Genomic DNA, 17,380 nt, shown 5'->3' on the forward strand with positions numbered 1-17,380 from the left:
ATATATATAAACGTTCAATGTAACTATATATAAAGCGCAACAATGTAATTAACTAGTATCAATATCCACTTATTTTGGACAGAGTAACGATTCTAATTGCAGTTCTCTCCTAATTCTAGCAGTAAGGTCTGTTTATGTAGTGATGTGTGTTCAAGGAGCTGAGAGCAAGTTTGGTGCTCTTGCAAACAAAGTAGTGACTAGGAAAGTTGATTGCTGCAAAACAATTTTTCAATAGCCATCCAGTCTCGTAACATGTGCCTAGGAGATTTTCTCGATTTATAAAATGGATGGAATTACTATGGTGGCCATTACTTGTTCTCGTGAAGAGGAGAAATTTGTCCAATAGTGATAAAAGGTGTCTGACCTAATAGTATGCAATCTGCCCAACGCGACCAAAATACTCCTCGGGCGAAAAACTGAGCAATAATCCAACTCTTTGAGTGCCTGTTACTTTAATTTACCTTTCCATTCTTTTCTATGTTGAACTGTCAGGTATTTGAGTTTACTAGCCTATAGAAAATACACAAAACATTTGTCCAAATGAAGAGGAAATAACATTTTCAAGAACTAAACAGTTGAGGCTGAAACTGGCTCGATCGAAAGGATAAAAATTTGACAGAGGTGGTTGATTTTCACTTTTCAGGCTCTCGGCCATTAAATTATGAATTTTGGCATGGATAAAAGAAAGTTACATTGTTCTTCACATTAAATTATTTGAGTAGTAAGTGAAAAAGCAGTAATTTGAAATCACCTGACTTATTTATCGGTCTTTATCTTTCTGTTTTAGATCATACATTTTTTATGATTAATCAGATGGTCTTTTTGGCTTCTCATTTTTTCCTTAGAATTTAGATATGCTGGTGAGTCTCGAGTGCCCTTCTCAAAGAAAAAGGAAAAACAGAAATACCAAATAAATTAAGTACACAAACTTAAAAAAGATAAACTTTCCAAACGGTTGATGTTGCTTTTATTTAATATTTCTTCATATTTTATAAAAGAATATTCATTATCCCTCTTAATCTAAGCTACCTTTTGTGTGTACTAAATAAGTTAGGATAAACTTTATTTTTTTTTATGGAAAAGGGTGAGATATATCCTCTATTTTCATTTATTGTTTAATCTTGTCCCCCGGGTCATTTGTCCCTACTTTAACTGCCAAAACACGTGGCAGCATTTAATCAAAAGATCCAACCCACAAAATTGAAAAACCCATACCCAACTAAAACCCATGACCAGTCGTACCCATTCTCCTCTTAAAACACCCCTCGTCTTCCTCTCAAAAGATCCAACAGTTCAAAAAGGATAATCAAGAAAATCAACATACTTTTGGTTGTCCAGGCAGATCATTATCAAAACATGTAGCTATATGAAATTGTAATAATGTGTGCCGCTGCCCAAATCGAATCAGAACACCTACAGTTGTTGTTTCCTTTCAAATGGTTTTGGCATCTGCTCGGGTTATTCTCCTTTTCTTTTGAAGCTTATTCAGCAACCATTTCCATGCCATCTATTGAAATTTTTGGCTGCTGCACACCACAGCCACCTCTATGCTTCAACCCACAAATTTAATGGTTTACCCACTTATAACTCCATTAATAGTGATAAACATATGCTCTGTAATTCAACTCATTACAGCTCCTTCTTCACCCCTTCATTGCCGCCATGGATTCTCGTTCTGGAGGAAAAATTGTTAAGAATTGGTGAAAGAGATACGTCGTTGGTCCTTACGACACCACTGTCGCCGAAACAACAGGCGTTTCTCGACAGCCCTAGTTGTCTCACCGGCCATATTTTTCCAACGTCGCGTACATTCTTTCTGGCGCTGCTAAGACTCTGAATGATTTTTAGTTCCGACTCGTCTGCTTCTCCTCCTCCGATACCGACTCCATGTTTGGTACTCCATGAAATTGATGAAAATGAAGAGGAGAAGTATGTGGATGCTTGTGATTAAGAAGAGAAAAAGGGGAATAGCGTTGGGCGGGTCATGGGTAACGAGTCGGGTTGGATTCAATCTCTCACGTGTCTTGGCCGTTAAATTAGGGACAAATATAAAACTTTGAAAGGAAAGTATAACGGGACAAAGTAGAGGGATATATTTGGCCCTTTTCCGTTTTTTTAATCCAAAATTATTATAAGGACTTGAGGAAATGGCATTAGAAAAGGGCATCTTCGTCATTATAGTATTTTATCCCGAAATTATTATTCCACGAGAATAATACCAAAATTGTGGTATAAATTGAGCAATCCCGAATTCAAAAAGGGATTTTACACAAATAGCCAGCTATATTAATTATTTACTTTTCTAGCCATTTACATAATTTTTAGGTTATTTCATACACAAATTTACATGTATAATACATAAATTATGCATAATTATACCTTCACGGGCTATTTTTAGTTTAAGCGATTACGTGGACGGCTATTTAAATTAATTCTTCAATTTAAATTCAACCAAACGCAAAATAAAATAATCACATATCTAATCCCTGGACTATTATTCCTTATCCCATCAACAAAACCTCCAAGAGAACGAGAACCTCTTTCAAATATTCTAATTGAATATACAAATACAATGCTTTCTTTTGTTTGAGAGAAAAAAATTATCATGAAATGACTTAAATGGAGAATAATTCACAAAGGGATAGGTATTGCAGTATCTTTCTTGTGGAGAAAGTACAGCTCGGAGAATCAAATCTTTGTAACGTGAGATGATAACAATACCAAAAAAAAAATACTACATTATCTATTATCTAGTTTTCTTTTTCTTCTTCTTTTTTTTTTTTTTTTGTGGGGGGGGGGGGGGGAGAGAGGAAAAGTGTGAAATCAGACTGATAACATAGTTGGCTTTAGTGTCAAACAATGGAGTATTCTTTTATAACAGGCATGATTCTGCAATTAAGCATAAGACAATAAATAAAGTAAAATCTGCAGTCATCTCAGCGCCTCGAAGCCAAGAGTAACAAGTTTGAGATTTAAAAGAAAAAAAGAAAAAATAATACCATAGGCATAGATTAATCTTTTGACAAAAAAATTATATCGAACCCCTTTAAACTAACTCTGCTCTTGTGACTAGACGTAGTTGCATTTTTATAGTCCATATAGTTAGCTTGAGCTTTTTGCTTACCTATGGCTCATCAAATGGTATTGTCAAAGTTGGTCAAAACCATTACCATATCGTTGAAGAAGAAACCAAACTCCCACAATAATATTCTACCCTCTAGAATAGAAGGGAAAAGCTCGTCACTTGGCTCATTTTGTCTAGCTCCGAGATACGTCAACATAGCTAACTAGCTCCAAAAGACGTCAACATAGCTAACTAGAAACTTCACCTGTTGCAACTTCAAACTGCATCCCATAAATACAGTAACGCTTATGATACCTTAGTGATCTAGGCCACGACGACCGAAGCTAAACTGCTAACCAGAAACGAGAAACTAATAATGTAACTTCAATCTACTACTACAGTGAAATTGAGAGAAAAACTACCCTCGGGATACTCACAGACCAAAAGAATTACAAAGCTACTACAATATTTGCAAAGCCATGATCCTGAACTGTCATCACAGAACAATTAACATGAAAGGCATGCATACTCTCCCTTCAATGAGCTGTGCAACAAGTCCCCCAAGACCAACCATACGGCAAGACCGAATAGCTCCCCTAAAGACGCATCACATATATTCACCGTTTCCCTCTGCCTCGCTTTTTTCCACTTTTTGTCTCACTTACTTGTTCCTTTGATGCAACAGATAATTTATCCTTTGTGCTTTCAGGTGTTTTCACTGGATCAGTTAACTTTTCTTTTCGGTCCGATGTTTCTTTCACCTTTGAGGAACTTGACTTTGCCTTGCCCGTGCCATTGGCATTAGGCTTGCTGCCACTTTGAGGAGTTTTACCTTTGGACTTGGTGGCAGTCTTTGATGAGGATTCTTGCTCAGACTTGGATTTAGGTGTACTACTACCAATATTAGATTTGCCAGATACCTTTTCAGCGTCGTCAACAGATTTACCAGTGCTCTTTCGAGGTTGGGCCTTCGATTTACTGCCAGGCTCATCATCCTCATTTCTCCCATCAGATTTACCTTCACTCCTGGATTTAAGTCCAGATTTTGTGGACTTGCCTTTGAGATTACTGTAAGAAACAGATCAAAAACTGAAATCATTAGCTTCAATACCTATCAATTTCATAAAATTTAAAAAAATGGATGAGATATAAAAGATAACCTATTAGGTGAAGCCTCCACTTTGGCATGCTTCGCTGATGATTCAGCAATTGTTCTACCTTTTTTCTTTTGCCTGGCATATGAAAGCACAGGAGTCAACAGAATTCAATGAAGCCACTTCAGGAAATGGAATTACAACTCCTTTAACTCTACTTAAGTTCAAATAATTAGATTCAGTAACAATAAATCACGCCATACCTTAAATGGCTGAGAAGAAAAGGTTAATCACACAATCACTTAAAAGATAGCCTCGATTTCTTTAAAGAGGTAACACTAGATCCTCCTTACAATGTTAATTTCCACATCCCATCACTTCATACAATAACTTTGTGGCTTAAATCAAGAAAAACATAATAAGACAATAAAAGACATCTAAATAGTTATGGACAATTTAAACATAGCCCGCTCCACTTGGGTCTCAAACTAAGAGAAACTTCTCTTATACTGCAACCACCGAAACAGAAGACCACATAAAATGGTTATTTATACACACAATCCAGCCATAGCACCTGGCTTTGCTCATAGACTAACAGAAGTGACATGTTACAAATAATCAAAGTCACATGCCATCACAGGTTTATATAGTTGTGCTGTGGAAGCAGCACAATGCAATAGCCCTCAAAATCCAGCAATTCAACCAACGAAAATTATGGGAAATCAGAGCAGGAAGTCAGGCTTTTTCAGTCCGTCCAATGAAAACAAATTCGTTCAATGATGGTGTGTGCGCCATGAAGTAACAGGCAGAGAAGGAGAAAAATAATAAAATAGTGGGGCATCATCTATCAGGAAAAAATCATAGGAAAAAGCACCACGAGGATGAGGAACATAATATTTTACTAATGAGTATTTTATATTAAAAAAAAGCCATCCGGCAAAAGTTAAAGTTGAAAAGTATAACGCATACAATAAAACCTATTGACTTCTTTTACTTGTGATTAGCCGTGGATTTCAATCTTGTGAGACTTGCCTTGCAATGTACGTAGTCAAGATGGTGACCTTCAGGGAATGTTCAACTTTTGGCACTTCATTAATGATATTAACTTAATGTGACTGGCACTCAAATTACATCCAGCAATAAACTCAGTGCATCACATCTTTCTAAGAAAAATAAAAAAAAATTAGTGCATCACATATTGACAGATTCCAATTTTTACTGAATGGGAAGAGCGATTTCTAGACACACCACGGTAATCTACACCTACACATATCACAGATTAAAACAAGAGGGCTTTAAAGAATTTGTCAGACAATGGCGGGACAATTTCAAGATTAGAAAGACCAGATTACAAATTGGCAAGCAATTTGAAAGTACTGAGGAACATTTTAAGAAGCAAAATAGGAGAATACTTGGGGTCTTGGAAAACCAGAAAATAATATTGTCAAAGTTCTTCAAGAATTATATGAGCTAGAGAAAGAAGAGATAATGTACCAAAAACAGGAGCTACAAAGTGAGGATTCAAGGAACACAGGAAATAAGCTGGAGATGGAAGTCGACAGTGAGATGGTTGAAAGATGGAAATGACAGTAGATCTTTTTCATAAAATTGTCTATGCTCATAGGAGATATAATTTATCCAGTAATTACATATGAACGAGAATATCTGGAGATGAAGAAATTAAGGAAAGAGTAATTACAATTTTATAAGTGATGGTTAACTGATACAAAAAGTTGCAACTGACATTGGATGAAATTTCATTTCAGAACATTAACTTGTGTTAAAAAGATATCTTGCGAAGACTTTCTGAAAAGGAGATCACTGAAAAGCTATGAAGATAAAGTACCAAAACCTGATGGATTTGGGATGGCTTATGAAGGAAAAAAGGTACAGGAACCTGATGGATTTTACAATGGGAATCTTTCACTATACCTTGGAAATTGTCCATGATGATGTGAACAGAATGCTTAGAGCACTTTTATCACACACGATCTTCCTTATTCTGTCTTCCTAAAGAGAATGGAGAAAAGGATATAAATGAATTCACATTGCTGGTCCCAAGCCCAAATAAAGGAGGAGGGAGATTAAGCACCCAAGGGTGTGGCCAAGTGGTCAATGATGTAGGTTGAGAGCCATGAGGCATCATGTTCAAATCTCAACGGAGGCAAAAACATTACGTGATTTCTTCCAAGCCTGGTGGACAAAGTCACCCAGTACCTGCTACAGGTACTGTATGGAATTAGCCGACGTATGCGCAAGTTGAACTGGATACCACGGTTATCAAAAAAAATAATAAAGGAGAAGCATTAAGGTAGACTGGCAGCCAGCGTAAAACTTGTCAATTCATAATCCTCATACATCGCACCTATGTGACTGTGAAGGAGTATAAGCAATTGTTCCTACATCATGCCCGAATGTGGGTATGAAAGGGTTCCCACTTCATGGACAGGTATGAGTACAAAAGCTACTTTCGCCTCATCAATGCCCGGATGTGCTGTAAAATAAGAAAGGCTTCTCGCATCATGGACAGATAAGGGTAAAAAGCTAGTCCAAGAGAGTCGAATTCAGGTAGGTAGCTGGAGCATATGCACTTTGACAGGGAAGTCGATGGAATTTGGTGGATACCCTAAAAAGGAGGAGAGTTAATATTGCATGGCAAAAGCCTAGAGAGATAACACGGGTTATAAATTATGATATTGCGCCGATAGATAAAAATATGAATGGGTTGGAAATTACTGTAGAACCAGGACTTAAAAATAAAGTTATAGAGATAAAACGAGCTGGGGATAGGATTGTTGCATTAAGGCTTGTATAGGAGGAGGCAATCAATGTTATTAGTGCCTATGCCCCACAAATAGGTTAAAATAATATGTAGATGCCTAATCCATGTATTACAAACATTCATATTGTTATTCCATATTCTATGTCGCATAGAATAATACACAAATTCTCACATAAACTTATGGAGGTATTATTTATGAGGAAAAGAAAGTAGCAACCAAACATTGTATTAACAGTTTTGGTGTTTATGAGATAAAATGTCCTCGCTACACCAACCAGTAGCGCCTAAAGGAATAAGTAATAAATAGCATGCTTACACTACTGATGACACATCTGGACGTGCGATTTGATCCTGCCAACAGATCAGCATTCAAATGCATTAGAGAATGCATAAGGTAAATCCAGCAAATATCAAATTCTGCCAGCAATAAACCTCTTCAGACACTTCATCTCCTTGAATGAATTCCCACCGTTCCTTTCTGAGATTTAATACTTCTATTTCTCCATCATCATATGAAACCTAGTATGAAAATACCAGTCAAACTTTGCAAGTAACAAAGGGAACAAATCTACTATAGCAGCAGGAAATAAACTGCACTTACAGTGTGCTTTCTTTTGCCAGAATCAAAGGCACTAATAACACCTTCATAGAATCTGTAACAACAGCGCAGGGTCAGCAAAAACCCCAGAATGTGTTTACAAACAAAAGTAAAGCAAGTTTACATTGCTAAAAGTGTACAAATAAAACTAACATACATTTGCGCAGCAATTTCTGTTACCCCGATATGATAAAAATTGCTCAAGAACTATAGCAATTAGTTCTGAGGGCCAAGGGGGCGGGGGAAAAAAGGTAGAGCAAACAAGTTGACAACAGTGTAACACAGGAAATAAGATAAACACTTACGATCGATCATGTGGCCACCAAACTTTAACTTTTAAACCAACCAGGCTTTCATCATATTGCACATCCTCTGTTGCCTGACAAGTAGCACAACAGCATATACTGATTAGACATCAGCTTCCTAGAGAAGTCACTGATTAATCACACAATACATTCTCTAGATGATAAATGAATCAAATATAAACCAATTTTTGAAGATTTCACTACACATCCGACAACCTTCATCCTGGATATGCACGTTTAAAATATCAATATCATGGTTAAAGGGGGGTGCATAGACTGTCATAAGTAGAGTGAAAAAGACAAGCAAGATACTGCAACTATGTCGAAAAGGAGATTCCAATGGGACGGTCAAATCAAGCAGAAATTTTTGAGCATGATATTTATTTTCACAAGTACAGTGGCATTTGGACACTGAACAGCTAACAGATAAGATGGATAAAGCAGCATAAATATACATTGTAAAGCACTTACCCTGTCCTTACCAGACGACTGTTTTCTCTTTGCACTCTTTGTGATTTCCTCTTGGTTACCTTCATCTTTAGCAGGCTTATCAGGAGAATCCGGTGAAGGTGTGCTCTCCTACCCAAAAAAAAGAACAAAATTAGATAGCGCCAATAAGAAACAAAATAGATGGGACTAACATGAAGAGCGTTTGGTAAGTCTAGAAAGGGATGAAGCTGCAATGGGAGAAACCAGAAACTAAAGCGACATCATCCTTAGAAGAATATTGTAGGGAATCATACTACCAGCCTAGCTTTTGCAGGAGCACGCTTTTTGCCATCGTCCTTTTTCGTAGAGGGGCCATCCTGGCTCTGACTCTTAACCCTCGGTTCATTCTTCTTACCCAACTGCTTCGGCGTTATTGCCTCCGCGTCACTGGAGGAGCCATCTTCTTTTTCCTCGTGAGAAGGCTCTAAAGGGGCTTCCTTGGAAGGGCGACTGACCTGCTTTGCTTCTAAGTTTTTTGTACCTTCAGATACCTCCTTAGACACACTCTGTTTTTTATTCGAGCTTTTTTTCTTCTTTGGCCGACCACGACCAGCCTTTTTTCCGACACACTCGTCAGCAAGGCTCCGACTTGGAGATGTCGGAGCTACATTTATAGCGTCTCCCTCAGATTCTTTTGGCGTAGAATGCTGAAGGTTAGCTTCTATTTTCTTCTCCAAAGAGTTGAATCCCTCACAAGCTGGGTCATCAGAAGTGGAACTTTCAGAATCGCTATTTTGATTTTTCCTGCATTCTGGAAGCCCATCGGCTTCTTTTTCATTGTCGTCAGGAGCTTGAAAAGAAGATTCAGCTGAGTTTATTAAAGAGTTTGCCTTCTTTGCACTTTCCTTAGCAGCTTGTGCTGACCTAGACTCTGATTTCATTGACTTCTCAACCATTGAATCATCAGAATCAGACTTCGATGTCATCTTAGCAGCAGCATCTTGCAGATCCCCAGTATCATGATTCCCGACCTTAATCAAAGAATCTGTTTGAGCAGCAGATTCCCCGTTTCTTTCACTAACACCATTACTTGTGATGGACTTTGAAGATTTATTAACAGCATGGTCAACGTCATCAGAGCATGACTCTTCTCTGACACTCTCAGCCATCTAATCAAATAAGAAGTTCCCAAATAAATACCTTAAAATAACAGCCAGCCAACAACACAATCACATTGGAAGCACATTCTGGAAATAACACATTTATATGCACGACCATAGATGACATCAAACCAATTCATTGATTTGGAAACACAAACAAATAATAATCATAATATCCAGATAACATGCCTGGCCTGCCTCGTCCAAAGATATTCTAGCCACTTTGCTCCCAGCAGCCTTAGACAATGTGCATTCCAAGACAAGATATAAAAATACTTATAACAAAAATATCCTGGAAAAATCACAAAACATAAGAAATCCAATCGCACAACTGAGTTGCATGAACACCCTCTGGAAGGCCAGAAAACTTGCTCTCAGCAGCCTTGAACACACATCAATATATAAACTTAATACTAAAATAAGGAGAGAATTGCAAGGTCAATCACATTGTCAGTAGTTTTTAAAAAGTGAAACCTTCAACCCGATGCCACACAAAGAGAGACTGCAATAGCATGGCCTTCATCAGATTTTTTGGTTTTTCGGTTAGCTCCCAGATTCTATTTATAACATCACGTAATGGAGCAAGCATATTTACCTTTGTACTCTTTGCATCTACTTGATGCCAGTAATGAGATTATGAAACAACTTACTTCACTATAAGAAAATAAAAAATACTGCGATAATATTGCGTCCAAACCAACAACATCAACTACTACACACTTGTGGCACACACAGACAGTAAAAAGGGGCTTCAAATTCTCATACTGAGAACAAGTACATGTTGAACAACTATGAAATCAACATGCAAAACATTTGCCGAAATCACTCTTCCCCAGAACCATTAATATTTAGCAATCATCAATCTCATTGCTAAAGAGCTACAAAATTGGCAAAACATTAGAACTTCAGCACTTACATATGAACTACGAGATATATTTGGCATCTAATCACATCATCTACACAACGACGCATCAAGAAAGTTATACACTTCCAACTCTTTTGGACAAGACTAAGAAATTGGTTTCCTTGTTAAATTGCTGTGGCAAAACATCATAACAATACAACAAAAACTACTTTGCCTCAATTCCGAGCTAGTTAGGGTTAGCATAAATTCCTTACAATCCATTTTGCTCTATTTCGACTCATTTCATTCCTGTGTCTAAAAATTGAGTTTACCAACAATCGAGGTTTCCTACACCTCCTACTAACAATCTTTAAACAAACTAAATAGATACCAGCAACACTTTGCCTGACGTCAGCACAGCGCATATGACTAAACCTTAATCTCCACTAGTTGGTGTCACTTCTATGGGTCTTTAGCCTTTATTCTGTCCTGCATTTCGCTAAATTTGTGTGGAGCCCAAGAAATTGCAGGTCTTTTGAGATAACAATCATTTTATGTGATTTTAGCTCTACCTTCTCCCTTTTGCAAAACATCATAAAACTTTTTAGAAAGAAATTTTTTTTGCATTCTTATTTCATATTCAAATATGCTGTTAACAGTAGCCCTCACTGTACCAAGTTATTTTATGGTCATTTACTTGATCTGTGCCTGTCAGTTATGCCGCTACAATTTAGTAGATATCATCTGAACATTGCTACTACAGGAGTTCGGATTTGAAAACTGAAAATTTTATTTTACAGGGGCAATAGAGCATCAAAATCTTAAAAAGGCAGCATAACTTAACAATGAAAATTAAGTTTACCAATTGGTCTCTTAAGGAACTGTCATTGCCAAGCTCAACAGCTATATGAGTCCCTTCCAACACAGAGGTCAGGGATTTGCTGTACTCATCCAAAGAAAGGTCTAATGATTCAACTGCTTGTGCCAGGTAAGGTTTGAGCTTGGGTGCACAATTTGCAAATACTGTCTTCACCAACTTCTTAGCAATGGGCGTCACCTCCTGAAAGTTGAGAACATTTAGCCATATCACAAGACTAAAAAGGACTTAATAAATGCGACAATACAAAATAAGTGCATCTATTAAACCATGAAAAACCTTGCTGTGCTTTTTTACAGTAGCCAGCAGTGGGGTAAGCAGTTCCATAGTTACTTCTTCACTTTCTTCCAACACAACAGTCATTATCGTCGCCATATATGTGAATATATCCTCCGAATGAAAATCTCTGGAAATGGAATTCAAGCAATAAACTGTTAAATTGATTAACTTCACGATGTCTACCCTAACGTCATTCACAAAGCAGTGATGTTGAACAATTTATTACTAGGTTTACAACAATCATTTCAGAAATAATGCTAAATTGATAATTAACATGGAAATGCTACCGAAACCAAAGTAAAAGGTCGACTAAAAGAAAGTCAAGTTCCATAGAGTAAATGCCACTATTTTATATCTACTAACAACTGCAGCATGACATACAAAATTTGTGATCCATAACAGCGTATAAGTCTATAAGGGGTCGTTTGGTTGGGAAACAAGTTATCGCATGATTAATTATCCCGGAATTAGTTATTCCACCCTCTCATAGGGATAAAAGTCACTACAATTGCGGGATAACTAATCCCGGGAATCGGGATTAGTTATACCATGATTTTATCCCAACCAAACATGGGATAAAGTCGTCTCAAATTTAATCCCGGGACTAATTATCCCTTATCCCTCGTACTAAACGAGTCCTAAGAGACTTAAAATCCAGCCAGCAACAGAATTCATCCCAGGGACGCCCATCAGTATAGTTAGAATTGACAGATTGGTAGTGGTTTAATAAAGCTTCACAAATTCATTCTTCACAACAAGCAGAACGAGAAGTAGCTGACGAGAATTACAGAAAATGCAATCCTCTATTTCAGTTAGAACATCATCGCTTATTTAGATATAACTTTTCATTTTATACCAATATTCAAGAAAAAATTCCTACCTCACTACTTTAATGCAGCATTAGATATCATCAAAAAGGATAATTGACCTTCCAGTTCCATTATGGATACTGGTCAAGCTGAATCTCAATACGTGCACTATCACATTGCTCGATTTAGTGAGGAATGCGAGGAATGAATGTCTAGTTAGTATGCAAGCAGATGTGGACAGTAAGACATTTTCGGCATAAAATCAAATAACACATTTGGCACAACTCTGGCCTCCAACAATTGCTTAAACCCCAATAAAGGTACGATTACATGTACATAAATAAGCAATTCTATAAACAATACAAGTCCTGGAAAAAAATTAATAAAAAAAATTATAGAAGTATATGGATCATAAACTTCGCCCATAAAAGATAATATAGGGATCATAAACTTCAGATGCAGTCCAAGGAATCTGCAAATCCAAGAATATACGAGTAAAAACATTGTTAGAAAATTATTTTTAATATTTGGGAAAAGACTTTCAATATTAATTACAAGTAGTACTTGAAAGAGCAAACAATAGAAGCTCACCGTGGTGAACATCTATAGTCAAAATTTTCAATCAAACAGAATCACTTTTTTGTGAGGAAAAAGTAGATTACAACTAGAAGAAGTCAAAATGTCCTTGATAGCAAAATTACGTTTAAAGCAATAAGATATATGGAGGTACCTTATCTCTTTAAGGAAATGCTGAAACATCTCTGTTATGAGCTTATCGCATTCTAGATCAAGCATGATCACACATGACCTGACCTTGGCCACAGTCTCAAGGACCAAGGCCCTTTTACTATATGATCTGCTGCACTCGTCATGAAAATTCTCAAAGGATGAAACAATTAATTGAAAGACATCCTGTGTGTCAACCAAATGGAATGTTATTAGACGGCCGATAAGGAAGGATAATGACAGAGTAAATTTCTGATACCTTCATTTTGTCATCATCATATGGAGCGTTTGGAGCAGATATTCTAGTTATTTCAGATACACAAGAAGCAACAGCGACCTTCACATCAACATCCGAATGCCTTAGGAGTTCATCTGCTACTAATGACTTAATTAACGGAGAAAGTGCATCATGCATGGATATGGCTGGTGATTGCTCCACTCTAGACAGGCAAGACTCCACTCGCTTTAAGTAGACGATAAAGGGAAAATTAAAAAACAACAACGCACAAGTGAAAAAATTGAGAAGTAGAAGCCTAACAAAGAGGTGGCACAGGAATCCTGAAATACAATTCCAGATTCTGATCTGAATTTTTTTGCAAAATCAAATCAACCAAAACATGGAAGGATTAAAAGTGAAAAAATTATGTTTCACCCCACCAAATATATCATCTTATTTATTTCCCAACACTTTTCTTTTTCTCATTTCCATTTTAAAGGCCTCAATGGACGAGTGCTAGTCAAATCAAGCTTAAAATACAATGATGATACATCTACAGAGGACACAAAATTATAAAATCATATTATTTCCATCTAGTAACAGCTCCCATTTGCAAGTCAAATTCATGTTATTTGCAATAAGATAACAATTAATTACTTGGTGTTTCTTGAAGAAAACCAGTAGGGCTAATTTTCTTGCTCCAAATAGGATACAAGGAACCACATGCAAACTTGTAAAGTTCTTACCTACTGATGAGCTGAAGATCAAAGTTAGCCCCAAGTTCAGGCTACCAAGCTAATAAGTTATGGAGTTTCTAAAACAATAGTTAGAAAGCAGAAAATTTGAAGAAGAAAAAAAGAAAGAAACAATTTGGCAAGTACATAGCAGCGCCACTTATATCATGGGAGCATGTAACAAGCAGTAACTGAAGATAGACCAGAAAAACCATAATGTTGTACATCCAAAGGCTATTTATAAACCATAAACATGAATATACATTTTCCTATAAATTGAAAATGAATTAAGTGAAAAGCACCAATCCATGTGTTGGACTTGAAAGCGGCACATTTTTTAAAATGTAAGAAAGGTGACGGGTTATTTAAAGACATAGCAGTAGAACCTTTTTCTGTCAAATCTTGCTACAGGTAATTAAACTCTAATACACAACATAACTGCATATGTCCTTGGAAACAAATACGGAAGACGAAAACCCCCAATAAAGTCAAGATACTGGATTTTGTCTCGTGATGCCTACCCCACGCAATTATATCCACAAGAGGGGGATTTTGTTATTCGACAGATGTTATATGTGGCACAAAGAAGTAGAGAACAACGATCATCTATTTATTCAATGTCCAACTGCTAGGCAACCCTGGACTTGTTCCTTAATATGTTAGGATTTCAGTGATTGATGCATGGTCAGTAAATGAACTTCTGAGCTGCTGGCGGTACTTTAAGGGCGATAAAGAAGCGTTTGAGACAGAGGGACCCATTATCTCCTACACTACTCATCCTGATAATAGAAGCGTAGAGTGGAATGATGGATGAACTGTACAGGTCGTTACTTCAGGGGTTTCCCTGTGGTGATCGGGAGCAATGCACAATGAGATTTTCACATCTCTTGTTCACAAAGATACTTTAGTTTGCCGTGACATAAACACTAACCAGCTGGATTATCTTAGACAGGTTCTTACACTGACTCAGTCATTGTCAAGCCGTAAAATCAAGCTCAAGAAGTACGAGATCATCCCAAGTGACCAGCGGGTGAAGTAACAATATTGAGAATCTAGCACCACTGCTTAGTTGCAAGGTTGGACCTTTTCCAACAACTTATCTCGGCTTACCTTTGGGCGTTAATAAGGATCAAGCTGCATGGGACCTGGTGATTGAGAGAGTTGAGAAAATGCAGGAGGACAAATGAGGTGTATGTCGAAAGGGTGAAGGAAGTATTAACTGCAAGCACTTTATTGAGCATTCGCACGTACTTTATATCATTGTTTCACGGACCAACTAATGTCACAGCAAATTTGAAAGGCTCCAAAGGAACTACTTATGGACTCAGAACATGGGGTTAAGAAGTTCCATTTAATCAGTTGGGAAGACGTCACGTCTCCAAAAAAATGAGGTGGTCTTGGGGTGGGAAAAACACTGAGTTATAAACAAGGTCCTATTAGGGCGATTATGGAGATTCGAAATTGAGGAGCATGCTTTATGGAAGGGGGTGATAGTGGAAATGTATGGAGTTCTTGAAGGGGGGTGGAGGACTAAAAAAGTTACTCCTTTTTGGGTGTAGATTTTGGAGGAATATTATGAAATGATAGGAAAACTTCTTTTCTTGACGAGGGAAATGATCGGAAAACTTCATCAGCCCCAAAACCTTGAAGGTGGGTGTGGAAGTTGAATCAGATTTAGGAGTCACGGGTGGTGTGGAGAAGGAACTCTGAGACACATTCTGACATTCCCAAAATTTTATAATATATCAAGCCAAAAGGAAATGACAGTACAATAAATCAGAAAGGCTACTAGGAGGGGAACCTTTTCTTGAAATACCATCACTTGCGTCCTCTTATAAGTTTCTGGAGACCTGGATGTAGTTTAGATCTTGAGCATCTGGTCAACCAGCTGAGTACAGCAGCGGGGGAAGGCGTGATGATAGTCAGGGTTGGGATTTTAGCTGGGTAGGGTACTAGTAGTGTTACCCTAGCAACGGTTTGGTCCTCTGTCTCGACCATAGATAGGAAAGGCTATAGAGCGCTTCCACTAGAGAGGAAGAGAGGAATTGGCAGGTAGCTAATTTCATGAAATTCTTCTCACTTAGAGGGTAAAACACAAGAAAATTTCTGCGCTTTCTCCATGACAATGATCTATTGGCCAAGACTAGCCTCAAACCTGCAAATTATCCAAATCAAATCAATACTTCACGACATAAATAACGGATTCTATGAGCTTATCTGGAGATATTAGGTGTGCATTGTAGAACTTTGGACGTGTTGTGACTGTAGACTTCAACCCATCTTTTGTCAAATTCAAAAGCAGACGGTTTTATTTTGCTTTTTCCTTGAAATGCCATCTAAACAGAACCATTAGGCTTTCCAGCCAACCCACAAAACTCAAATGCAGAGGTAAAAGCCATATACAAATTGAAGGTAGGAAAAAGCTCCCAACACTCACATTGATAACCCCTAGGCAATTTCAAATGTGGCCAGTATAAATAAATATGCAACTCACTTTTTAAAACTATTACAAGAATCAGCCAATTCGAATTAAAGCGGGGAAAAAAATACTATAAAAGAGGAGAAGGGACTCACGTCGAGTAACAGAAGGAGTTCATCGTCAACCGAAGAAAGAGGCTGAAGAAGCTTGTTTCCAGCTTCGACGAGCTGTTGTTCCAGTTCTTTATCTGAAGATGCCATCTTTCGTTTTCTCAATTCTCAGAACCTTCAACTATTATCTAACAAACCATCCAATAATCCCTATAAAACCCTAGAATTAAAGAAAATTTATGTGTGCATGGGAATTGAGAGGAACAATGAAATAAAAGGTGGTGAAGCCCTAGAATAAGCAAGCAACGGCAACAAAGAGAGGGCGGGGAGGAAGAGAGCAAGCAACAAGGCGTCACTCAGTGAAAGAGAATTATAAGTACGTTTATTTTTCGCTGGTTATGTAAATCTAAGATGATCTGTTACTTTCGAGAAGATATATGTTTAAATTTTGGGTTATCCACTAACCAACTTAAACCTAAGGTCGTTTGTTTTTTTTGTGATTTTGTTTAGTTGTGATTGAGATGTTAAAATCAGAACACGTCTGATTATTAAAATATTGCATTTAAATTTGAATTCTGAATATCAAAGATTCTGAATTTAAGATGATTTTTTTGAGTGCGTTATCACTTTTAGTTCGCACCATAAATTATTTATATTCGATAGCTAAAAGCGTATAAAATTTGTACATATTTTGTATATAACATAAAAAAATATGTATGTATATATGTGTGTGACTATTATTTTGATAGCGGCTATAGAAAGTCATTTTACTTCTTTTTTTTGTCAAAATAATAACTTCTATTGATACCAAAAAAATATGTACATTCAATTCCAACCAAACTTCCTAATTCAGCTAGTCAACTACTCATCATGGGAATGTAACTCCATGCTATTACACCACAACCGGCATAATTGTTACATCCCATATTTTCG

The 17,380-nt window shown here is 37.1% G+C and overlaps 1 protein-coding gene across 7 annotated transcripts; it reads right to left on the bottom strand.

Annotated features, from left to right (window-relative positions):
- Positions 1-3,309: 3,309 nt before the first annotated feature.
- On the bottom strand, positions 3,310-16,947 carry LOC107787947 (sister chromatid cohesion protein PDS5 homolog C). Of its 7 annotated transcripts, none has more exons than XM_016609565.2 (14): positions 16,493-16,819; positions 13,227-13,430; positions 12,972-13,153; positions 11,433-11,559; positions 11,139-11,336; positions 9,622-9,669; positions 8,590-9,441; positions 8,315-8,422; positions 7,844-7,917; positions 7,542-7,593; positions 7,373-7,459; positions 7,257-7,291; positions 4,225-4,296; positions 3,310-4,132 (listed from the first exon to the last, which is right to left on the bottom strand). In XM_016609565.2, the coding sequence occupies exons 1-14, from the start codon at positions 16,595-16,597 to the stop codon at positions 3,682-3,684; spliced, it is 2,595 nt and encodes an 864-aa protein (XP_016465051.1). In that variant the 5' UTR covers positions 16,598-16,819; the 3' UTR covers positions 3,310-3,681. The 7 variants fall into 7 exon arrangements, with proteins under 7 accessions (XP_016465051.1, XP_016465050.1, XP_016465054.1 ...); XM_016609564.2 differs by having other exon boundaries at positions 8,587-9,441; XM_016609568.2 differs by having other exon boundaries at positions 8,587-9,441; positions 13,227-13,407; positions 16,493-16,810.
- Between the last annotated feature and the right edge of the window lie 433 nt (positions 16,948-17,380).

Source organism: Nicotiana tabacum, chromosome 1 (genome assembly GCF_000715075.1).
Source record: "Nicotiana tabacum cultivar K326 chromosome 1, ASM71507v2, whole genome shotgun sequence".
In the NCBI taxonomy this organism is placed as follows: Eukaryota; Viridiplantae; Streptophyta; class Magnoliopsida; order Solanales; family Solanaceae; genus Nicotiana; species Nicotiana tabacum.

What these genes read in the sequence shown, in the direction of transcription:
- LOC107787947 (XM_016609564.2), bottom strand. Translation starts at nt 16,597, where the DNA reads ATGGCATCTTCAGATAAAGAACTGGAACAACAGCTCGTCGAAGCTGGA. An exon ending in AACTCCTTCTGTTACTCGAC is followed by an intron (nt 13,431 to 16,492) that starts GTGAGTCCCTTC and finishes GTCTACTTAAAG; the next exon opens with CGAGTGGAGTCTTGCCTGTC. An exon ending in CATTTCCTTAAAGAGATAAG is followed by an intron (nt 11,560 to 12,971) that starts GTACCTCCATAT and finishes TTCCATTTCCAG; the next exon opens with AGATTTTCATTCGGAGGATA.